The following is a 23,862-nucleotide window of genomic DNA, read 5'->3' as shown; positions in this document are numbered from 1 at the left end:
GCTCCCTGGCTACAGTGAGCAATATTTTGGAAAATAATGCATCGTGACATCTTCCGACATACAATAAACAGTGCACATGTTTGCTTTTGCTCACTAGCTGTGTCCAATTCACAGGCTGTACAGAACCAAGGGCCGCATTTTCGACAGGACTCGGCCGCACGTGCTGTCCAAATTCACATTAAGCCTGTACAAATCCTTCATGGTTTATGTGGTCCACGAGGCTACTTGAGGAGGAGCCTTTGAACATCTCAAAGGACCCAGCCTTCCAATTGTCTTGGTAGAATGTGGAAAACACATGTGGTCGAACTGCCCCTGAGGTGATGACAAATTTACCTTTTTCTTTATGTCTTTGTAGATTCTCAGTCTTCAGGTCATGGTAATCTGCAAAGGTTGAATCAAGACGACTGGACTCCTCCTGTTTGTTGATTTTTTTTTCTGTGAATGTTCAAACATGACTTGAGCAGTTTTGCGATTGGGCTAACGTTTACATATAAGTCATAATTACAGTCACTGACAAAGAATTTAGTGTTGAGAAAATAAATTGTGTGGCCTCTTGAGTCTTGCTTCATTGATCGGATCCCCGAAATTTGCAAACACACCCTCCTACACCCCGGGGACGTTTTGTGATGCCATAGTGTTTATGTGAGCACTCAAGCTAATTTAGTGTTAGCCTTGTTGCATGTCCTGTGAGGGGAGAGTGCTGGGACACGGAGGTTCCCCCTCCATGCCCTCAACCATCCAAACACAAACTAATAGCATTCGCACATATATTTTTTTTTTACTCCGAATCTTCTGATGGGTGCTCAACCCCAAAAACCACAGCCGTGTAAAACCACATCGACTGTTCACTTTTATGTGTGAATGGGAGTCAACAGGGATCCACCAAATATGATCAAACAACACAATGTTTGTTCCTTTCAGCTTTTAATGATACAGGGTGCAAATACAAACACCTTCTAAGGCAAAGTAAGTCACACATAGTTCAGAAGCAATTTTCCAATCTAACTGAGGCTGCAAAAGAATCTATTCAACAACAATTACAGTAATCAGGAAGCCTGCGACAGTACTCCGTGCAACACACTTTCCACTAAAGGTTTACCCAGCTTGGAACGCATAAAAAAGGGATTTAATTCTAACCTTTCATTTTTTAAAAAAAAAGTAATTGTAGCGGCGGTGTCTAAAATATAGAATAGTATCAAATGTAAAAAATAAAATTAAGCATGTTGTTCTCAGATGTAAGGTGTTAGGATGTCAGGTCATTATTACATAGACAAGTAAAGAAAATATGGACTGCAGTTTGCAGCTCTAACAGATTTCTACAAGATGTTGGAATTTGTGCTCTGTTAATTTAAACACTTGTAAGGCTAGCGCCAAGAACTGTTTTCCAATCTCTGTTCTGCACTAAAGCAGAGTCATGCTGGAACAGAAAATGATCTTCCCAAAACTTTGCCCACATAACTGATAGCCTGATTTGCCCAAAATGTCTTCATTAAGGTAGAATACTTGAATTATAGGAAATTTAAGAGGTCTAGCCCAATCCCTGATTCATTAATTAAAGGTGTGTCTCAATACCTTTGCTCATAAAGAGTACAACTGGTGGGCATTACTCAGAATGGAACTGTTGGAGCATCTGCCATGTCGAGACAACTGTTGGCGAGCTACAGTGTGTCCTTAAAAGAGAAGGTTGACATCGATGTCATCTGTGGAGGGACAAAATCATTTGCAGTAATGGTTTGAAAATTACAAATAACATGCATTAAGTCAGAAGTAGGCAATCCAAACAAGAAATAGATTACAATTAATCAGTATGGAGTGCTAAATAACGGATCCAATTAAGTGGGGGGGGGGGGGGGGGTTGTTTGTTTTTTGCAATGATTTTGTTAAAGTTGATATATTGTTTATAATGGCCTTGTTTACAAATTTCAGATTGAACATGGCATGTGTTGGGTGATCTTACTGCTGTTGATGCCAAAACAGGAAGTCCACTCTGTAAGGGACACATGCTTGTCCTTGTCGGCATCACACTCTTGAAAGAAGCGGGAGGTACAGTGCTCCATAGGTACCAGAGGGACCCTGAGTGGAGCCAATTCTGAATGGGACAGCACTCTGCACGGGAGAGAGTAATATCAAGTCTTTAGATGGGGAGGCACGCCCACTGATCATAACTCAAGTCCATCCATCCATCCATTTTCTATATTGCTTGACTTCATTTGGGTTGCAGGTGGGCTGAAGTCTATCCCAAATGACTTCCGTGGAGCTAGAGGAGGGATACACCCAGGACTGGTCGCAAGTCAATCAAGATAAGCAATCATTCACATCCACACTCTATTTTCAAAGGCGGGGGATCTAAGGCTGAGCACAAAAAAAAGGCATATTCTGATTTCCGTGTGAGCGCATGACTCGCTGCAGTAAGTTAAGCAAAGTGTGAGCGTAAACCCCGGCGTGCACGGTGAGAATATGCAAACTTTACATGAAGCTCAGAGCAGAGATTTAAACCAAGAACCTCAAAGCGTTTCGCCAAATTCAAAATGCAGTAATGTCATTTGTTGTACTTCACTTAGTCGTTGGGAATAGAAATTGATTATACAGCCCCTCAAAACGTACTTCAGCTTCCTTACTCCTCCTGAAACGTTACCTAAAACCTATTGATATTGAAAAGTAAATGTTTTCCATATCTGTATTGAATGTCCTAAAGTTACATGCTACATGCAGGATAGTGCGACCGCTACACTTGCATCCAACAATAGCTGTGATGAGCATGAACAATCAATTTAAACAAATAACCTGACAACGCTCCCATTGTGGCCTTGCTCAGTTGTCAGTGTCACCCGTGCGGTAAAACTGACCTGTCAGAGGGGTGCTGGTCCAGCTGAGCAAATTGCCAGTGCACTGGGTAGATGTACATGTTGTAGTTCTTCTCAAAGTCTTGAGCCAGGAGCTCGTCAGAGTGATTACCAGCATGAAGACGTCTTTCACTCTCAAAGATTTTCTTCACCTATAAAACACAGTCCAAACAACTTCATAGCCATGGTAACTTATTTTCAATAGAAAGAGAATTTAAGAGGGATAGAAGATGCAGCATTGTTAAAATTTGTGAATGTTCCATATTATTTGGAGCACTAAACACACTCGGAATCGTTGCTTGGAGGTGAGGTAGCCGGCGGACATGGAGTCGTGTTCATAAAGCTGCAGCAGCACATTTTTGAGCCAGTCTCTCATTCGCAGCGGGAACTGGACCAGCTCTGTGTCCACACATGGAGGTATCACTAAGCAAGACAGGAGAAGAGAGCTTAAGGTCATATTCATTTGTGACACAGCTGCATTTAAGCGAAATGTTCATGTGTGCTCACATTTGCACGGCCCTGTGTAGTCCAGATGAAGTCTGTGGCCCTTTTTGGTGCCTTCCAGATTGCATTTCGTGGCGAAAAGTTCACACGAAGTGCTGTATGTCTTGTTGTCTGTCCCACAAACCTTCAGAAATTAAATGGCAATGCGGTTGTCTGATTATGAAGATGAAGATGTTATTTCGTTGGCTGTTTGTTTGACTGTAGAAGGGTGACGGGGAACCCATGGCATTGAAGTACTGATACGAATACAAATGCATTAATTTAACTGATTTTCTCATTAGGCAACATAGCATGGTAGGGCTTAGCGCTTCTGCCTCACAGTTGAGAAGGTTCAAAATCTCAACTCAGGCCTTTCTGCAGCGTTTCCTCAATGATCAAAAACATGCATGCAAAAAGTACTCAATTGTCCATGCTGTAGTTGTGAATGTGAGTGTGAATGAATGGAAGCTTTTTTTAAACTGGCTTCTAATTTTTAAACTATTTATCCATGAATTCTTTTGTGTATTATGTGATAATATAAGGTGGTTTTTGTACGGTTCATTATGGCCTTCCCTGGCACACAATAACTATGATGCGGCCCGTGACAAAAAAAAAAAGAGTTTGGCACACCTGACATTTGCTATATAAATGGATGGATAGATTTTCTCTGTAGCCATTTATGGTACAATTAACGTCCCCCAAAAGATTGCCATTTTCGGCCTCCTCATATCGGAGCCTATGTATACTGTTGCCTGAATAAATTGCTGCTCATGTGGTTGGGCAAACAAAGAAAGACAAATATTTTTAATGCGTTGGGATTCAGACTTACGTGATCAAACTCATTCAAACTGGGGGGGCATTCTGTGGGTTCCTGGCAGACACAACTTGGCTTCTTATCTTGATCAAGTTTGCACATTTTTCCACGCTTGCAGCGGAAGTCATCGCATGGATCTGAAACATAAAACAATGTGATTGCCAGAAAAACCAGTGAGCTGTCACTAAAGCACACCATCCTCTGCATTCCATCTGCCTTCAAGCTCGTACAGTGACGAAATTCAACCTGATCTCTCCGCATTCACTCCTAAAGCTGCTGGAGCTGTGTTTTGCTTGCAGCCACGAAGCAAGAATGACTCTGCTCATGCTGAAGTTTTGGTTCAATGTGCCATTCAGCAGATTGCGAGACTGTTGGTGGAGTGATTGAGTCAATGTAGAGAATGCTGCGGTATTAGGCAGACACCAACCAGGAGGGGCTTCTGGGGGAGAAGAAGACCTGGCACTCGGGTAGAGATCCACTTTGGCCCTTATCTGCACTGGGTTGACACCTACTAAAGGGCCCTGCAGGATGTAACACAGGCAAACATTCAAATGCATGCAAACAATTTAGAGGTTTAATCTGCTTTGAATTCAATCCGATTCAGTGTAGGCAAGGTAAACAATTTTCTTTTAGTCCAGGAGATCCTTGAAAGGCGCATGTAGTAACTTTTTTTCCCACTTGAGGGCAGCAGTAAAAGGTATACTGTACTGTACTGTAAAACACGCGACTAACCAGAATGTCAAGGGGCCCCTTTGCTGCCTTATCTGCGGAGCCCCATAAAAAAACAACCTTGAAATGGATAGAATGAATTTATGGAATCTATCCTGTTGTGTATTTTATATTCTCTCTGTGTATTTATTATTTACTTGAATAACTTAAATTTTTCTAAAATGCCACTTCATTGTTTCAATGTTGTTTGTTATACACTGTTCAAATTACAGTATGTATTTTTTTTTAAACAGTTACATGGACTATTTGTGTGCCCGCTTTAGCCAGTGCCACTCTTGTGGCAATTTAACAACCGCTTGTTCACATGGATGAAGTGCAATCTAATCAGCAAACTTTCTCCATCTGCGAAAGGCAGCACAAAAACATTTTATTCAGTTCTGTGCCATAACTATGTGGATTAAGCATTTTCACTGAAATGATTATGATTATGACTACTAAAGAGTAAAATAATTCGAGCCTAGAGGCCAAGGACATGATCCAGAAGGTTTATGATTAATATCCATGGTATGTGTTCTCATTTATTATGATCTTAATAATTCCTCAAGCGAATATTCAAACACACACGCTGCTGGATATTTTGTGCAGTACTATTAGTGGTACTCTTACCACATTTTTGAGAATCAGTGGTATAATGGTTACAAATGTGTTACTTAACATGGTGCCTTGGAAGTCAACGTCTTGTGATGGCGACATTTTGAGTCCAGCAAATGAATTCATTCACTTGACATTGCTGACGATATTTTGGATGTTTTGACACGAGGGCATCGCAGGAGTGATTGTGTTCAACTTTGGATGCTACGCTATGTGTGCCATACCCATTGTCCTGCTCTTCTCTTTTTTGCCTTCTGGACTGTGCTGTTATTGGGTCCTCCTCCCATCTCTTGAGGCGCTTTGTGGCTTTGTTCCGGATCATTTTGTTTTTCCTCCTTTTGTGGCGAGTGCTTCCTTGTTCTTTGCTGCTTCTTTGGTCTCCGTGTCTTTCCACTGGCGTTGTCCCCACTCTCAACGTTACTTTTCACCTCGTCCTTTCCAGCCAGCTGTGTCTGTGAGTCTTTGGGCTTGTTGTCTTGAATTTGATCCTTACTTGACCCTCCTTGATGTCCTGTCCCTTTACTGTTTTGCATCACTTGGACATCTACGGCTCCGCCAGCATATTTATCCTCTTTAGTAGCTAATGTAGAAATAGGCTTGATGTCACCTTTGGCTGGAATTAGCCGTAGAGGTGGCACTATTGCACTATCACCAGCGTAGTCAAGAGTGGACAGTATCTTGGACTCTGTGCTGTCTTCAGATTCTTCCAAAAACGCAACATTTTCTTCTCCTAAGGATTCATCCCCATTTTTCTTGGTTTTCATCTCCACTTCCGACTCTTTGCTTTCTTTCACAAACATTTCACCACTTCCCACACTCTCATTTTTGACCTGCTCAGCTTGCATCGTTAACAATTTCTTCTGCACTTCTTCTGTTAGTCTGAACTTCTCTTCATCAACGCCTGTGTCCACCTCTTCACCCATCTCTTGTTTTTCTGCTTCTTCCTCTTCTGCTTCTTCCTTTTTCAGGAGGTCCACCAGATCGTCCTCACTCAGGAGGAAGGCCTCGCTTTCATCCTTCGTCATCTCAAATGCGCCGCTCTTTTTCTCAACGGTAGCGTTGTCTTCCGCGCTCGCTTCCTCTTCTTCCTGCTCCTGGTTACTGGCTTCAACAGCCACTAAAGTGGGCAGGACTGGTGCCTGGTTGGACTCCTCAATGGCAATGACCTGAATTGAGCGAGGAGAAAAAAAAGCAATTTTAAATGATGTTTTCAACAAAACAATTCTAGAGGAGTTGGCTTTACCTTTTCGTTGGCCCTGTGGGAAGTTCTCTGCTTTCCATGCCGATTATTTTCTACCTGTATAACATTTGAAATGTGAATCATTGTGCCCGTGTATTTTGCAACTTCATTAAATCGTCTGAAATAATTACTTTTCCACTCACAGATAAAGGGAATGCTGCAGCCAGAAGGCAAAGAAATATGCAGGCCCTCATGCCTGGAAGGATAAACCAAAACAAAAAAGAAAATACACATGTCAAATTTCCATCAATTACTCCTGACAAAAAGAGAATCAAAATGCTTTAAAGGACAAATTCAACCGATAAACCGTATAGACAGACTCCATAACTGCCACAAATATTTGGACTTCCACACATTTGATTTGTGTGCAAAGCCGTCCCCCATCATCATGGTAGCGAGCCTGGGCTTCACCTCAATCCCTTTCGTAGCTAAAGTCAACAAGACGCAGCTACCAGACTGGAAAAAAGTAGACTAAGTCCACAGTCCCTTTTTGTTGTTGTTGCAGAGCAGAAGCAAAGCAGACGTTGGCTGGTCTGTTCATGGGAACAAAAGAATCCGGTCTGATCCAGTTAACCCAAGCAGATCAAGTCAAAGCATGGCTATGAAGTGTGCAAATATTCGATCAGAATATGTGATTTGAATATTATGTCTCTACAGATGGAGGAACTCTTATTCCAATATCTGTAGGTTTGCAATACTATAATCTATAATCTATACAGCGTGCATGCACCTTGTTATTTATAGCTTGGACAATTGTGTTCAAAATTTTTTATTAGTATCGTAAAAGTGAATATCCTTTCCTTGAAAATGTGTTTTAAACTTTGTAATCTTGTCATCCCATTTCTTCTTTAAAAAAAAAAAATTAAAAGATGAAAGGAGGTTGAAGCGTGGGTACACCTTTCTGCTCAAGAGCTACATTACATTTTCAAAACAGGCAGATGGGCCTGTTATTGAATAAAATGAATGTTTTATCCTTACAGCTATAAAACCATCACTTTTCAGGAGACACTTTGACAGATTGGTCAATAATTTTCAACAAAAAAAATGTGTATTTACAAAAAAAAAACTATTTAAAAAAAATCAACCTTAACTGTATCTGTGAAATAGTTTTTACCCCAATTTTCATTATTTAAAAAAATACAAATGAGCCACCTGTTCAAAATCATTTAAAATGAACAAATGTGATCTAGTTAACGGATTTTAGGATGAAACGGCTTCATTGACACAACAAATATGACGGGAATCTTGATCATAATACAGATTAAAGAACAAAGCGAGCCGTATCCCTCCCACAGCCGTACTTTACCAACCCCTAGTCTAGACTGACAGTGTAATTTAGAGCTATCATTTGTGGCATGATGACATTGACAGAATCTTTAAACCTGATTGACTCTGGTGAGAAATGCAAATTCTTCAAGCTGCAATTACAGGAAAGTGTTTATCTGAGAGAACGTCTGTCACATTGATATATGGGCTACATAAATGGCATGAACTATGTACTGGTGAGGAGGGGTCTTCACTACTGACTAGTACATGCTTGACTCTTTGTCAGACACACTCATATATCAACATGCACATTTTCACAGTGAGTCTCGACAATCTGTAGTTTACATAACAGCAGTATTCATACCCTATTGGTGATACACAGAAATCCCAAACCATCAGACTAAAAAAATAGTCAACCTCAGCTAAAAGACGTCACAGTACAAGCATACCAGCAACTGCCACAACACGTGAGCAAATTGGCGAGCGTGACAAATTATTGATGTGAGTAGAAAACATTGATGCGTAGTGAAATAATACCTGAAATTTGCTGGAAGAAGAATGGGAATCCTGCACAGGCATTAGCGTGTGCCTCCGCTCAACCTGGGAAGAAGTCCTTTTGTATCCCAATCGGGGATCTTACTCTACAAACAGCACACACACACACACACACACACACACACACACACACACACACACACACACACACACACACACACACACACACACACGCACACACACACACACACACACACACACACACACACACACACACACACACCGGATGGGTCTGTCGCACCAACACACTGATAACAAATGGTTTGGGACTCACAAGAAAGAGAGACCAAACTCCTGTGCAGCATCCATTTAATTTCCTATCTTTACATATTTGAATCACTTTGAGCAAGAGATGGGGTACAAAAGAAAAACAAGTAAACTTTCACACTCACATTCTCCTCCCAAACAAAACTCCACATTGGAAGTCTCAAGCTAGGATTCGAATCCGTGACATCTCGAATGCATGCGTTGGACGGAAAATTGAAAGTTCGTTTTTAGTCTTTATTTTTCTGTTGTCTGCTGCAAGGCTCACCTTTCTGTGGCAAGTAAATTGTGATTCTGCAAGTTAAGATTCAAGAGACACTATAAACATTGATCATAAAATAAATGGAATATATAACAAAGTCAGCCTTGCCAAAGTAAATCAGTGACCACGCTGAGAATTCATCCCAACTCTTTCACGACATGGCAGTGTGGTGGGAGAGTGGTTGGTTCAATTCTAGCTTTCCAACGGCTCTTAACACCTGACTCTTTGGCCTTTTTAGTGTCATGCTCTATCCACGCCTCTGTGGATTTTCTCTGGGTGCCCCAGTCTACTCCCACATTCCAAAAACATGAAAGTTCATTTCCGGCCAGTTCCCTTGACCAAGATGCTGACACAAGGTCTGAATCTGGTTCCCCATTCAGTTCGCAGCTGCCGACTGCTCTTTAAGAATGGGTTCAGTGCAGAGAATACATTTTACTGAACATAGTAAATGACAAATATAATACCGTAATCACAAAATGTCCGAACGTGAAACCAAAATGGATCATACCTGTGCAAGGCAGAATGCACATTCATCCTGCTCAGAAAAGTAGACGTCTAGGATTTCCCCAAAACATCAAGTTCAGCAGCCATGAGCCTGTTCAAATGATCAGAAACAATATGTGGGTGAAAATGCCCTTTGATGGATGACTTCTGCTCATATTTAGTCTAGTGAAAGCTCCGCCATGGTCTTTTGTGTTTCTCAACAATGTTAGATTAAAATAGAGCAATGATGTGTGTCTTCCGCCATATTTAGTCTAGCCTGTATAACATTTTCATGCCCGCAGTAAACCAGGTACGTCCTTGGAGCCATCTGTTAGCCTTGATACACTGCTTACTGGAGACCTTGCGGAGACGGGTTGATACAAGCTTAGAATCGGTTTAGGAGACACTGAAGTCTTGAGGTCGCACTATAGTCTCGGTACCACCCTTCTGATGAAATAAATATGTTGTGTGTCCTTTGTGTGGGTGCACTTGTGATCCAGCAGCCATTGTCTGTAAATCATTGGTGCCCAGAATATTCTGCAAATAAATGCTTTGAAGAGACTGTTCATCGTCTCCAGCTTGTATTTGGATAACCAACATCCTCATCATCCGAAATTAACGAACACACAGAGGAAGACAAAGGCCACCTTCCTCCAACAGCTTCAACGAAGGTCAAATGTGTCCTTTCGTTCCCCAATATGATCGCTCTAAAACCAGTTGAAGTGACTGAAAAACGCATGTCACTGAAAACATGACGTGCTACTTGCTAGGTCAAATTGAGGTCCGTGGGCAAAGATTCGCCCTTTTTGCAGAACATTGGCTCAAGAAAAGGTCATCACCGACCATGGCTTCAAAACACAAACTTCAAGTTCTCAACCCGAATCTACTTCAAGAACAGTAGTGTATTAAAATAAGAGTGGATTTGGATCAGAGTGGAAGGATAAACATTTGGAGTGTGCGCTAGAGGGACAATGTTTGTGTGAACACTGGTTGTTACTTCACTTTTTTTAATCCGCTTCCTCGTATACTCTTCCATATTCAAGGAATGTATTCATCTCTCTCAATGCAACCGGCTGTGACCCTTTTGCACCCAGGATGTTTGCAGTATCTGAGGTCATGTGTCATTAATTTACTTGTTTTGTTTTTTTTAAATGTTCAGAACTCATTCCTGCCTAATATATGACTTGCTTTATATCGATGCAGTAGTTGAAATTCCACTGTTCTGCAGATTTGTAATTCTTCTCTCTGATCCAACAGGTGATATAGAGAAAATCAAGTGTGTGGCAAATGTTCACTTGCATCAAGTTATTTCCCTTACGTAAATTCACAGTATCCTTGACTGCGGAGGGCAACGCATCACACGACTTCACATAGCCACACGGCGAACACGCAGACATAGTAAACCGCATGTCTGCGTGCCACAACAAGCATCAATCAACCTGGACTCACTCCGCCCCTTTCTAAAGCAGGACACCGAGTGGCGGCTGTGGTTTACAGAGCGCTCCAGACTTCAGTTAACATCCCCAGCCTAATTACATGTTTCTTGTACATAGCCAAACTCCAAGGAGGTTTTAAACAAGGAATTATTTCGTTTTATTTAAAGACGGACCATATATGGACAGCCAGGAAACGTTTGCAAGCCTCAGGCAGGAAGCATCAACCTCTTTATTTAGGTATCCTACTGTACATATCTTTTTTTTTCCACAGACAAATTCCATAGTTCCAAAAACAGGGTTCGGTTACATCGTAATAAACCTATATCGTTTTCACAATGGGTTTCTCAATGCGCGCACACAATGGGTTACATAATAAAATTACGATTTAGTCTCATGTTTAATTCTTTAAACATCAATCAACAATCCATACAACTTGAACCCTTTCATGCACCCTATAAGGTGACAACATGGAAAGCTGTCTGTCACGTTGCGAGGTGGTGGTGGACCCCAAAAAGCAGGCAAGAGGGAGGAGCAGGGTGTACTTGACAAATTGTATTAAAACATTTTACTTTTCTCAGAAAACTAAATCCAAAACAAACAAAGTCCAAAGTATCAAACAAAAATCATGACTGAAGCTAAAACATAACAGTGACCGAAACATGACTGAAACAAACCTGACAGAAGCAAACAATGACCCAACAATGAGTGGGCGGGCGGGAGTCCTTTTATACTACTAATTACATAACGACCAACAGGTGTGCAGCTGCAGGAGCAGCCCTACAGTGCCACCTGTTAGTCACAAACAGAATCATGACACTGTCCACTGCAGTATCCGCTGTCCCTGAAAGGGTTAAAAAAAAATTAAAATAATGATCGGTGTCTTTGCATTATCGAGAATAGCACTACATTAAAATGAGCGACATGATCACGGCCATTTTGATGTTGCCCACATCTTCAGAATGAGTCCCCTTCATGACCATCTTCAGCCTGCGAGAGAGGGGGGAAAAAATCATTTTGCACCAAATCGGTTAAATAGGGTGATGTTCTTCTTGGATGCCGGATGCTCAGGGAATTGTAAGCAGGCGTGTTGTTATTGTGAAACCATGATTTGTCTTGTAACAACTTTCAGTCCTCGAGTAATTACCTTGGTTCAAACAAATTTATTTGATGTCCTCTGTCAGGAAGACAAGTCAGACAACAATTCTTCTTGCCATGCATGACGGTAACACACCACCAACATGGTGAGAAGGGCAACTTCGAAATAAAATCTTAGTAAATACAATAATGCACGGATGTCAGTGCCTTGATGCGCTCATATTTGGAAGTTTGACTTGACTCGTCTGCCTGACTGGAAGTTGGATAGTTGGAGCCCAGTCTAAGTTTAATTTGCCATTACAAACTGTTGCCGCCAACATCAACACAAAAATCATCCAGAAATCATGTTCAATAACCATACCTGTCAACTTTTTGGAGCGCCAAGCTGTATAAACTACCAAAAAAATCCTTATAAAGAGCAAAAAATCCTTATAACATACCAAAGCATTTTATATGTCAAAAACGGCAGAAAAAAGCCCACGAAATTTTCAATGATATTTATTGTAGATCTCCATAATACAATGTCTGGCCGAAGTATGCAATGAATACTCTGCTGTTTTCAACTAAAGTGGTGATGATGTAAGTTAACAGGAAACAAACATAACCTCGCCGATGCCATGCTTCCGCTCCGAGTAGGTGAGGTTCTTATTTTCTCTCCAAAGGAAAAACAAGCCCAATAGTTTGCTCATATTTCACATTTGACAAGGGAGGGGGCAGAGTATGACTAAAATTTAAGTGTGCATTTGGGGGGTAGAGTCTGAATAAAATTCAAGTCTCGATCTATCTATCCTCTAGCTCTAGGACTCTAGTTACAGTGTCTGTAATTTTTGGTTTTGGACTTGTAAAAATGTACTTGACAGCATCATGTTATTTCATACTTTATGACACTTGGTTTGAAGTGTAAGAATTGGATTTTGCTTCAAGGAAAGTGTGTGTGTGTGTGTGTGTGTGTGTGTGTGTGTGTGTGTGTGTGCACATTGTGTGTGTGTGTGTGTGCATGCGCACGCGCATGTTTGTGGTGTCTGTCTGTGGTTTGTGTGCGCACTCATCATCATCCATCCCGCCAAAATGTGTTTTGAGTTGGCTCTCTGGCACAAATACACCTTGGCGTGTCCACAGAGGAGAAATCCGGAAGGAAGTGATGTAACTGAAACATCATTTGGTTCGCATATATACAGCCGCTGTTGGGGTTTCCTCCAGCTTGTCCCAAGTACCAGCTTGCAGCTCAGAATAGGCTTCTCCTGCTCGCTGTCACACATAAGCCGAAGCTCTGACAGCTTCTCACTTGGCGTCTGACTGATAAAAAATTATCCATCAAGCTTACTCAGGTAAGATTGGATATTGACTTTGTATATTTTCATTCAGTTAAATGTATCTGCATTTTTCTTGACATTGAATTAGCTTAACAATGTGGAAGTTTCTATTTATTACATAGTTGCAATTTGCATGCAATCATCTGCTTTGTTTATTTTTAGCCTGAGTTATCGCTCTCTAACAATCATAAAATGCGATTTATACACGTGTCTTGCAGGATGAGGGTCATCGGACTAACATTTTGCCTTATTGGGGCGATATTTGCCAAACCTGTAAGTATATATTTTGGGAAAATAAGTACAATGGTTAGTTTCAAGTCAGCTGTCAAGTTGTTATTATTTTTGAACATAAGTAATGAAGTCAGTGCTTACCTGTTTTAAATATGACGTGTTAAACGTGGGGCTATATGTTAAATGGGTCTCAAGGACAGTGTAAACGATTGTCATGTTATTGCTTTTTCTGGCAGATTTCATTTAATGGCGTGGCGGAGTCAAGTGAATCAAGTGAATCGGTGAGTGCTTTTTGCTTTTTCGTTTTTTTTGGGGGGGGTTCGTTTAACACTGGAAATACAGCATCTCGTTAGATTAATGGTGTGGTGATTATATTGTTTGCACTCTGCATTCTTATAACCACATCTGCAGCTTATAGGAAGAGATGTTCACAGAATGTAGCAGAGTTGATGAAGAGTAGCATTGAATGTCTCACTCTCTCCCCGTTCTTCCAGTCTCAAAATGGAGGCTCATATGTTCCACAATCCTATCAACATTCCACCTACCATCAGCAGGTAATTTACTTGACTTAAATATGATTTTCTGTTATTTGCTGGGATCATTGAGAAAATGTTTTCTCTTCTTTTTTGGGGGTGGAGGGTTGTTCAGATATCTGGAAATAAAAACCTCGCATTGTGTGTCTACCTGAGAAGAACACAGCAGAAATTGTTCATGTTGAAGAGTATCATTTAAGGTCCCTCTCTTTCTGTCTCAATTTCGCCCAGTCGCAGAATGGAGGTTCATATGATCCACAATCGTATCAACATAACCCCCACCAGTACCATCAGCAGGTAGATTAATGAACGTCTTTTTAAATTAGGATTTTCTTCTTTTGAAGGCACTATTTTGAGGTTTCCTCTTCTTTTTGGTTTCAGAGCTCTGAAGAAAATCGCCAACATCAACCAGTGAGTGTTTTTGGGTATTATTACAGTCGTGAACCTTCCAAAAATGCTTGAAGAGTTTCATGAAATGTCCCTTTTAATTTCTTTTAGTCTCAAACTCAAGGTGCCTATGATCCACAATCCGACCAACATTACCCCTACCAGTACTCCCAGCAGGTAATTTACTCCAAATATACTCCAGGTGTTTCTCTTCAGAGCTGCCAGTACTGAGCCTTGAACGGTGGCAGTCTTCAAGAGTATAATTAACTGTTTCAGTCTCTGTTCATTTCTTCCAGTCTCAAACTGGAGGCTCGTATGATCAACAGTCTTATCAGCAGTACCTGTACCAGTACTACCAGCAGGTAATTACTCAGTAATGATTTTCTGCTATTGAGGATACAATTTTGAGATGTTTAATCACTTTTTTTTCAAAGAATGTATCAATAATCATGTCGATTATAAAGAGTTTCATCAATTGCCTCTCTTTTTTTTCTTACGGGCTAAGAGTGGAGGTTCCCATGATCCGCAATCGAATCAATATTACATTCAACAGTACCAACAGGTGATTAACTTCAATAGGACTTATTCAGGCATAATTTTGAGTTCCATTGTTTTCACTTCTTGAGGTTATTTAGAGATTAAAAGATTACGCTCGTGTTGTTTTCTTTTGTGATTCCGCTTAAGCCAAACGTCAAATGTTAGTTTTAAGACTTTTGTAACGTCAACTGTTGTTTTTATATTGCTCAGCACTCACAATTAGAATCCCTGGAAAATTAATTATAGAGACATTCTACAATGTGACTGAAGTTGATTTTGCCTTGGATCGATGGTGCATTACAGGTTTTTTTAACAGTTTTTTAAAACGATTTTCTCATAAAATCCTATACATCCAAAAGTGTCTTCTTGTAAAATAAATTCCATGCAGCAATGGTAATAAGAAGAACATTTAATGCTGTGTTAACAAAATACTGGAGATTCAGGCAAAAAGTAATTTGTGTTTTCTTGCTGCGCTGTCATAAGTCATCAAGTTTATTTATGGAGCTAATCCATCTTACAGACAGCACATTGGTCAACTAATTAGCAAGTCTGCCTCACATTTTTGAGGTTCAGGGTTGAAATCACAGAGCCGGCCTTCCTGTGGACGTGTGCACGTTCCCCCGTGTGTACATGAGTATTCTGAGTATTCTCTGGCTTCCTGTTCCAAAAAAGTGTATTTGGTTCATTGAAGATTCTAGATTGTGTTTCGGTTTGAATGTGAGTTTGAATAGTTGTTTGGCTTGCTTAGAAAGGCGGCCACAAATAAAATGTGTTATTATTATTATTATATGTGCCCTGCGTTTGGCTGGCAACCAGTCCAGGGTGTACCGTACCTCTCGCCCTGCTTGAGTAAAATCCAGCTTATGCAAAACTTAATAAGGATACCATGTAGGGCATAGGAAATGAATGGATGCCCCTGACTCCTGCACACCTGAAAGTGGCCATGCAAGCCACATTGTGGCATACTGAATTGTAACCTACGATATATAAATGTCTCAAGTAACACAAAGGCTTGTTTTTTTTTCTCTGCTTCAGAGTTGGAATCCAGCTTCTGTGAGTACTGACAACCAAGTCTTAAGTCAGTCAGAGCTGCACACAGCTGACATCAGTGACACCACCAGCGAAGAAGAGGACACAGGAAACAATACTGGTAACACAGCTGACACTGGTGACAGTGATGAGAGTGTCAGTAGCGAAAGCCATGAAGACAGTGACATGAGCCATGACATCAAGGGCCAGGGAGCGAGTGATCAAACTGACAGCAGCGACAGCACCAGCAGTGAAAGTAATCGGAGCGTCGACAGCTCAAATAAAGAAAGCACCAAGAGCAGGAATATCAGCGAGGCCACCAGTAGTGACAGCAACGAGTCCAATGAGACCACCAGAAGTGACAATAATGGGCCGAGTCAAACTGATCACAAAGGTTATACCATCGTGAGCCCTTTGGTGAACAAAGTTATTTACAGAAGTGGGAGCAACGATGGAAAACCTGGTCAGACCAAGGGTGTTTACGGAACCAACAGTGAAAGCAATGAGACCAGCGAGGCCGGCGACGACACCAGTAGTGAGAGCAGTGAAACAAGTGACACCCATGACGATACAAGTCATGAAAGCAATGAGAGTGCCACTGGTGAAAGCAGCAAGTCCAGTCAAGCTACTCCCAGCCCCAGTCGTAAAGCCCAGCAGGCAGTTGGGGTCATTGAAGTAAGGCATGCCATCAAGAGCCCTTTGGTAAGTGATGTGATTGACAGCAGTGAGAGCACCAGTGAAGAAACCACTCAGACCAGCGTGACCAGTGATATCATTAGTGATGACAGCAATGAAAGTGTGTCTCGTGACATCAGAGATAATATTAAGGCCAGTCATAGCAGCAAGTCCAATGAGAACATCAGTGACAGCGATGAATCAAGTCAAACCAGCGACAAAAGTTCTATCATCAAGAGCCCATCGGTGACTAAAGTTATTTACTTCAAAAGTGGGAGTATCAGTGGGCAAGCTGGTCAGACCGGCAAGGATAGTGATAGAACCAGCAATGAAGGCAGTGAGACCAGTAAGGCCAGCAATGACACAAGTAGTGAAAGCAGCGAATCAAGTGGCATTCATGACAGCACAAGTCAAGAAAGCACTGAGACAGACAACAGCAGCGAGAGTGCCAGTGATGAAAGCATCGAGTCTGGTAAGGCTCGTCACAACTCCAGTAGTGAAGCCCATCAGACGTTGAAGGTCAGCGAAGTAACCTATTCCACCAAGCGCTCATTGGGAAGTGATGTGACCGACAGCAGTGAGAGCAGCAGTGAAGAAACAGCTCAGACCAGCGTGACCACTGAAACCGCCAGCGCTGACAGCAATGGAAAAGTGACCAGCAACATAAATGACAGCAGTGAGTCCAATGAGAGCACCAGCAGTGTGTCAAGTCAAACGGATGACAAAAGTTATGCCATGAAAGCCACAGTAGTTAACCCCAGCAGTGAAACTCGTGATGCAGTCAAGCTCAGTAAAATGAACTACAACTTCAAGACCTCGCTGGTTAGTGTGACTGACAGCAGCGAGAGCGCCAGTGAAGAAACTATTCAGACCAACAAAACCAGCTACGTCACAAGTAACAGCAGTGAATCCAGTGCATCCAGTGACACGAGCAGTCATGAAAGCAGCGAGTCCAGTGAAATCGTCACTCGTCAAAACAGCGGAACCGTGAAGGCCAGCGACATCACGGGGCATAAAAGCGGTGAGTCCAACGACGGCAAAAGCCACGAAAGCAGTGAATCCAGTGACACTACTAGTCGGGAAAGCAGCAGAACCACTAAGGACAGTGACTCGACAAGTCATGAAAGCAGTGAGTCCAGTGACACCACGAAAGATGATGACTCCACTAGTAGTGAAAGCAATGCATCCAGCAGCAGCACCAGTGAGGAAAGCAACGAAAGCAGCAAGGACAGCGATAGCACCAGCCACGAAAGCAGTGAAAGCAGTGAGGCCAAAGACAGAAACAGTCATGAAAGCACTGAAGTGCACCCAAGCAAAGGCGAAGACTGCAAGGATGGGGATGAGAGCTGTGAGAGTGAAGAGTATTTCTTCCAGGACATAGGTGACGACACCCAATACTCAGTGGACCATCTCTTGGTGCCAGAGGAAGGTGACATGGAGTTACGTCTGCGGAGAAGATGACCTTACCGAAAGCAACTCATCCATGTTAACTTCAAAACTGTTGAAGAAGCTGTCTGGTGGAATCAGGTGGACCATAAGCTATTTCGTTTCTACTCCTGAATGTTGATATTGGCATCATAATGGTACCATGTGTGTTTACTGAAATTATTTTGTACTCCTGTCATCACATGGCAGCAGAGTGTATCGATACAGGTTACTACAATTTGTGTGTGTCTTATGAAAATAAATCTTTAAGTTTTTATTTGCTTGTGTCATCCTTAAACGTTCTGCGCTGTTTCTCAGTAACACGTTGGGGCAGGATTGCTGTGTCAGGCTGTTGTGTTTAGGTGTGTCTTGCCGATTATTAAAAAAGGTATAATTATTGTATAGTAAACATGATATTAAATTCCACACCCACTTCACCCATTAGGCAATATAGGCAAATGCTAACTTGGTGTAGCAAGCTAATGCAACTCAATTGGTAGGTTTTCTAAAGCGAGTTCTTTAAGCAATACAGTACATCAGTGTTTTAAAATACACATTATCATTAATAATAATCCTACACTTGCTTCTTTGACATGTAAAAAGCCTTAACAACCAACTATAATATATAGGCAATACCAGTTGCAAAAATGTAGAATTTAATATACCCTGGCGTAATTTAAGTTCCTCAGAAGAAAGCACGCATTTGTTGCACACCCGATGAAAAAGGTTAGACTGTTGTTCTGCGCATTGTATGACCTTTTTACCGGTAGGGTGTGCTAACACACATATGACAAATGCAGTGCTGAAAGGCGTGCAGCGGACGCTTGACTTGAGTTTTTTTTTTTTTTTTTGCCATGGTTAAAACGTAGTCCAGTGATAAACTTGGGCTTTGGCCATAAATTGATTCTCTCCGACTCCATAAAATGTTCTGCGCATTGTATGACCTTTTTACCGGTAGGATGTGCTAACACACATATGACAAATGCAGTGCTGAAAGGCGTGCAGCGGACGCTTGACTTGACTTTTTTTTTTTTTTTTTTGCCATGGTTAAAACATAGTCCAGTGATAAACTTGGGCTTTGGCCATAAATTGATTCTCTCCGACTCCATAAAAATTTGAGCGCCCCTCATCAATGAATTTGCAGCTATGCATAGTTGATCTATGAAATGTAGACTGTACACGACTCTCATTCAGTGGCCGGTTAGCTCAGTTGGTTAGAGCGTGGTGCTAATAACGCCAAGGTCGCGGGTTCGATCCCCGTACGGGCCACATAAGCTTTTCCAATTTTGTGGGTTTTTTTTTTTTTTTGCGGACGTTCAAAATATTTTATGTTGCCGAGTTTTTTACAAAACGTGTCAAATTGAAAGTGCAATAATATTTTGCAGCTTTTTCTATTGACGTTGAATTTAGTCTTTATAGTGAGATTAAAAACAAAAAAGCATGCTAAATAGTTATTTCCAAATGCTATTGCATTTTACTCAACTTTGGTTGTGACTAAAGGCAGTAGTGCTGAAAAATTTCAATCACAACTGTAATTTAGACCCAAGGAGCTTTTCAAACCGATGTTTTGTCTTCTAAAAATTGTCTAAACATACCCTACTCTCGTATTTTTATGGTGTTGGTTCTTTATAGTCAGTAGGTTATAATTAAAGGAACACACCAAATTTTTAAACAACTCTGAAATGTTGATGTGTGTAGACCACTGTTTATAAGATTCTTGTGGACTAATGTTATTACATAATGGTCACTTTTCAAAACACACATTTAAACATTAAAAATATTGAGTCAAGCATTTACAAAGTAGGACAGAAATTGTACATATTTAATATTTAATCTACATTGAAAGTAAAAAACAATCAAAAAGATTTTGAATGTGGAAAAAGAAGCACAGTACCGTATGTTAACTGCCATCCATCCACCCATTTTCTAGACCACTTATCCTCACAAATCGCTGGTGAGATGGTGCCTATAATACCATCTAACTTTGGCTAAAAGGCAGGGGGATTTCTCACCGGCCAATCACAGATGTCTCACAAAGAAGCTATAAACATCTGAGTTACTATGATGCATTTGAGGTTCTACTCTCAGCCAAGAAATGGGACTTGAGGTGCTGTTTCAGAGCTGGTATCGTGGGAAGTTCTTTGCGGCACAAGTGGCAACGCAGAGGCAGCTTCAACAACTCACTGGTGCCTTCTTTTACTGTGACCTTTCCATCCGTTTCAAGCATATGGATGACATCTGCAGAGAAATCACAACAAAGAGCACAAAATAATCAATTTTTCCAATTTATTAGCGACAAAAAGACAGATCTAAATAAGGAAAAACATCCTTACGGTAAAGCCAACTAACTTATTTGCAAGACTAGTGGGTATGAAAAAGTATTTAGGTACGATATCACTAAATTAGCAGGCTATCAGTATCATCATAATATTCCCTGGATACAAGAAACAATACTTAATTTTATAATTATAATTCCCCTAGATACTGTTCACATACAGTATTGGATGGCGATTTAGATTTATGGTTGGTCAAAATTAAATAAAATCGTACAATTCCATATAAACATTGCAGGTCTTTGGGATATGCATATTCCACAGGCTATTATCGCGAGAATTATATATTTTCAAGATATTGCGCTCTCATTTTTTTAAAACACCACATTTGCCAATATCTGCTTTTACTAATACTAATAAACCTAGTTAAATGACAAGGCGAAAGTCAAAACGATAACATTTTTGCCAATTATTTGACGTTACAGACCAAACCAGGAAGTGAATCATACTGTAATTAATTTACAGTGTATTTCCAATTTGAAATAGCGTCCTGTTTTTGAAGAAAGAAATGGAATTTAAAACGTGTTTTGTTTTTTTTGTCCAATCCATCAACAAAATAATTGACAGATTGGTCGATAATCGTTAGTTGCAGCCCTACAAAGAACAATATACTGTATTTATCTCACCTTGAGACTCGATGAAATAGTCTGTTGTGAATGAGTTCCAGTGCTTTTTGTTCTTAAGGCAAGGAGAATCAAAGTCTTGGCTGATCACGTGGAGGTGCACATGACTGTCGGAGAAAAAACACAAAATGTATGTGCGTGCATGTGCATGTGTGAAGATTATACCAGGGTATATGACAATTAAAATGGCTACCTCTTCAACGCATGTCTTTCTATAAGCAAGATGGAATCACTGTTAGACATCCGATTTAGGGCCACTACACACTACGTGATGCTTCCGAACCCGAATAGGGCCGGACCATCACAAAAAAATGACAGTTCGGCCACTTACCCCTGCACATTGGTTAATTTGTTGTATGGACACGGGCTTGTATAGGTAGCATTCAGTTTATGCAATACCGTGCCTTTTTTTTTCTTAATCCACAAGAAGACAAGAGTTAAAGGAAGACTCACAGAGTTGCTGCAGAGAATGGATGTGGGAGGTAATAAAGACGTATTGAGAGATGGAGCTCGCTCCAATTTATTTGAATGTACAGTACCTGGCATGGTATGTACCGCTCACTCACATTTTTACCACAACCTACTATTTAATCTGCGGGCACATATGAAATTAAATATGGTGAATATTTGTTGTAAAACAACATAGGTACTCTTTTCTGCATTTTGAAGGCTCAACAGCAGTTAGCTGTGTCTCGCTGGCGTAAAACCCAGAAATGTATTTTTACCATGTGTGAAAGCTTGGCTGTAATTTGCAAGATTGTCACATTGTGCAAATGCGATTCAAATTTTGAATGGCCCACAAAACTAGTGGCCGAGACATCTGATGCTGATGAAAGCAGTTGCTGGACCCCGCACACAGCACAACAGCTCAGTGGGTTCACCAAAAGCCCCGGGTGGTTACCTCATACTTGGGATGGCATGGTAGCCACTGCGAAAGTCCAAGGAACTTGCATGAGGGCACTGTTGAACCATATGGTCAGCTACTTTCTGCATGTGCTTGAGCAGGCTGCAGTGCTCATCCCGCAGGGCCTTCAGGCTGGGGATGGATATCCATGGGAGGACCAGCCAATGGTAACGTGCTTTGGGGTATTTGTCCTTGATTACAACTACTTTATCATCCTTAAACACCTACAAGAAGAATTCACAGAATACACATTAATCATACAATCATAACTGTAATTTATTGATGATGATGTTATTTTTAAAGGACCTGCATATTAGGGTCTTGCATCGAAGCCTTCAGCCCTTGGCTCCAATGTCCAACACTTTGCTGCAACACATTAAATTGGACTTTAGCTTTTGGCTGTGACGTACCACAGTTCCTCAAATAGATCTTGATCCTCAATCAATCATAGGGTGAATTGCCCACTGGAATAAATAAAGGCCACACCTCAAATAGAATATTCTGCTGTATGTATGCAGCACAGTACATTGCAAATATTTCAAAAGTGACCGGAAAAGAATTCGGGAATGGAGGAAACTTGAGGTCTGATGTTATGACAAGAATGCACCCCAAGTGTAGGAGGCCATAGTACAAAACAAATATATAATTATATAATTATTACTTAATTCAGTAACACACAAAGAGCTTTCCATGACCCAAAAAAACTTTACCCTAATGTACATCCAGAACTGGGCACTACATTAGCAAACATGGTAACTATTATTATCTTTGACTTATTGTACGTGACTGATCATCATGATGTCAACGGGATATGTCAAAGATAGTTCCATCATGCAACTAAATCACAATTATACTTTAATTATTAAAAGCCAAGTTTAAAAAAAGTTCATATATCATCACAACATCCTCAGTTGTAAATGTCTTACATTGATCTCCCTTGACTCTTCAGCTCTGATAGACTCAAGCAGGTGTTCGTGTTTTTTGGCCGCTTTTAGACAGGGAGCCTCAGGACAGCCTTCTTCATCCTTTGAGGAAACATCTAATGGTCTTTTACAACTACCAGGATCTTCCTTGAACTGTACAGTGTATGGGTACAAGTCATTGACAATGTGGAGTAACTGGCCTGGCATCAGTTTGACCTCTTTCCCATGACCCACAACCACAGAGTCTACAGAGGTGGGGTTTGCACCCAGCTGTGGAACAAAAATGGGAAAGAAATTCAGTAATCAGCGCCCCTACAAAAAAAAAAAAAAAAAACTGTTGATTGTGAGTATGCATTATGCAGGGTTTGTTAGACATTTTTGCATTTTCTCTTACCTGTTTAACTTTCACAAAACCTTTGCTGCAGTCTGCTTTCAATTCAACTGATGAGGAAGGGATAGCTTGAGTAAAATTCGTAACGAATAAATTGAATACATGACATTTTAAATGACCCTGAGAAAATAAGTGATAAAGTCTGAAAAGTATTCAGTATGCTACTACAGTAAAATGTCACCCAGTTTGCGCGTGTGCAAATCGGAAATTTGACATTTAAGACTCCAAAACAAAACCTTGAGATAAAATAATTTGGAACAAACTCACACGCTATGAATACACACAGGTGAAAAGCTCGTACAGTATTACCTTGTTCCCTGGAGCATTTTTTGTCTTTAATTGTGGTTTGTGGCCCACGACCCAGGATAACTGACTCAAGGTGAGGCAGCAGAATGGGTTTGTGCGTTTCTTCTTGACTAACAAGCTGACAAATTGACATCTTACCATTTTAAATGGACCCAATATATTACAGTCAATTTAGCAAACCTGCCCACGCT

General features: G+C 40.9%; 3 protein-coding genes and 1 non-coding gene across 4 annotated transcripts; 2 read left to right on the top strand and 2 right to left on the bottom strand.

Annotated features, from left to right (window-relative positions):
* Positions 1-907: 907 nt before the first annotated feature.
* LOC147200392 (uncharacterized) lies at positions 908-8,587 on the bottom strand. Its single transcript, XM_086120825.1, has 11 exons — positions 8,504-8,587; positions 6,844-6,896; positions 6,704-6,757; positions 5,685-6,626; positions 4,568-4,661; positions 4,156-4,277; positions 3,351-3,471; positions 3,130-3,266; positions 2,847-2,995; positions 1,958-2,106; positions 908-1,700 (listed from the first exon to the last, which is right to left on the bottom strand). Exons 2-11 carry the CDS (start codon positions 6,892-6,894, stop codon positions 1,672-1,674), a joined length of 1,848 nt encoding a protein of 615 aa, XP_085976951.1. The 5' UTR covers positions 6,895-6,896; positions 8,504-8,587; the 3' UTR covers positions 908-1,671.
* A 4,686-nt stretch (positions 8,588-13,273) lies between these two features.
* LOC147200391 (uncharacterized) lies at positions 13,274-18,468 on the top strand. Its single transcript, XM_086121238.1, has 9 exons — positions 13,274-13,389; positions 13,593-13,647; positions 13,842-13,886; positions 14,100-14,159; positions 14,370-14,435; positions 14,520-14,549; positions 14,637-14,702; positions 14,822-14,887; positions 16,098-18,468. Exons 2-9 carry the CDS (start codon positions 13,594-13,596, stop codon positions 18,225-18,227), a joined length of 2,517 nt encoding a protein of 838 aa, XP_085977364.1. The 5' UTR covers positions 13,274-13,389; position 13,593; the 3' UTR covers positions 18,228-18,468.
* Positions 18,469-19,386: 918 nt separating this feature from the next.
* Positions 19,387-19,460, top strand: trnai-aau (transfer RNA isoleucine (anticodon AAU)). Its single transcript has one exon. It is a non-coding gene; the product is annotated as a tRNA-Ile (tRNA).
* A 535-nt stretch (positions 19,461-19,995) lies between these two features.
* aptx (aprataxin) lies at positions 19,996-23,822 on the bottom strand. The gene is made up of 7 exons (XM_086120536.1): positions 23,675-23,822; positions 23,369-23,415; positions 22,978-23,244; positions 22,358-22,417; positions 22,049-22,275; positions 21,151-21,254; positions 19,996-20,429 (listed from the first exon to the last, which is right to left on the bottom strand). Exons 1-7 carry the CDS (start codon positions 23,802-23,804, stop codon positions 20,251-20,253), a joined length of 1,014 nt encoding a protein of 337 aa, XP_085976662.1. The 5' UTR covers positions 23,805-23,822; the 3' UTR covers positions 19,996-20,250.
* Positions 23,823-23,862: the final 40 nt, after the last annotated feature.

The sequence above is a fragment of the Hippocampus guttulatus genome, chromosome 9 (assembly GCF_054856545.1).
Source record: "Hippocampus guttulatus isolate MCC_2025c chromosome 9, RoL_Hgut_1.0, whole genome shotgun sequence".
NCBI lineage: Eukaryota > Metazoa > Chordata > Actinopteri > Syngnathiformes > Syngnathidae > Hippocampus > Hippocampus guttulatus.
The sequence above is the reverse complement of the archived record's forward strand: the minus strand, read 5'-3'. Positions and strand labels throughout refer to the sequence as shown.

Coding starts and splice junctions, on each gene's coding strand:
- LOC147200392 (XM_086120825.1), bottom strand. CDS start 6,894: ATGAGGGCCTGCATATTTCTTTGCCTTCTGGCTGCAGCATTCCCTTTA. Junction 6,758..6,843: donor CTGCAGCATTCCCTTTATCT/GTGAGTGGAAAA, acceptor AATGTTATACAG/GTAGAAAATAATCGGCATGG. Junction 4,662..5,684: donor AGAGAAGAGCAGGACAATGG/GTATGGCACACA, acceptor TACATCCTGCAG/GGCCCTTTAGTAGGTGTCAA.
- LOC147200391 (XM_086121238.1), top strand. CDS start 13,594: ATGAGGGTCATCGGACTAACATTTTGCCTTATTGGGGCGATATTTGCC. Junction 14,160..14,369: donor ATTCCACCTACCATCAGCAG/GTAATTTACTTG, acceptor AATTTCGCCCAG/TCGCAGAATGGAGGTTCATA. Junction 14,550..14,636: donor AAAATCGCCAACATCAACCA/GTGAGTGTTTTT, acceptor AATTTCTTTTAG/TCTCAAACTCAAGGTGCCTA.
- aptx (XM_086120536.1), bottom strand. CDS start 23,804: ATGTCAATTTGTCAGCTTGTTAGTCAAGAAGAAACGCACAAACCCATT. Junction 23,416..23,674: donor AAAATGCTCCAGGGAACAAG/GTAATACTGTAC, acceptor CTTCCTCATCAG/TTGAATTGAAAGCAGACTGC. Junction 21,255..22,048: donor CATGCCATCCCAAGTATGAG/GTAACCACCCGG, acceptor TTTCTCCGACAG/TCATGTGCACCTCCACGTGA.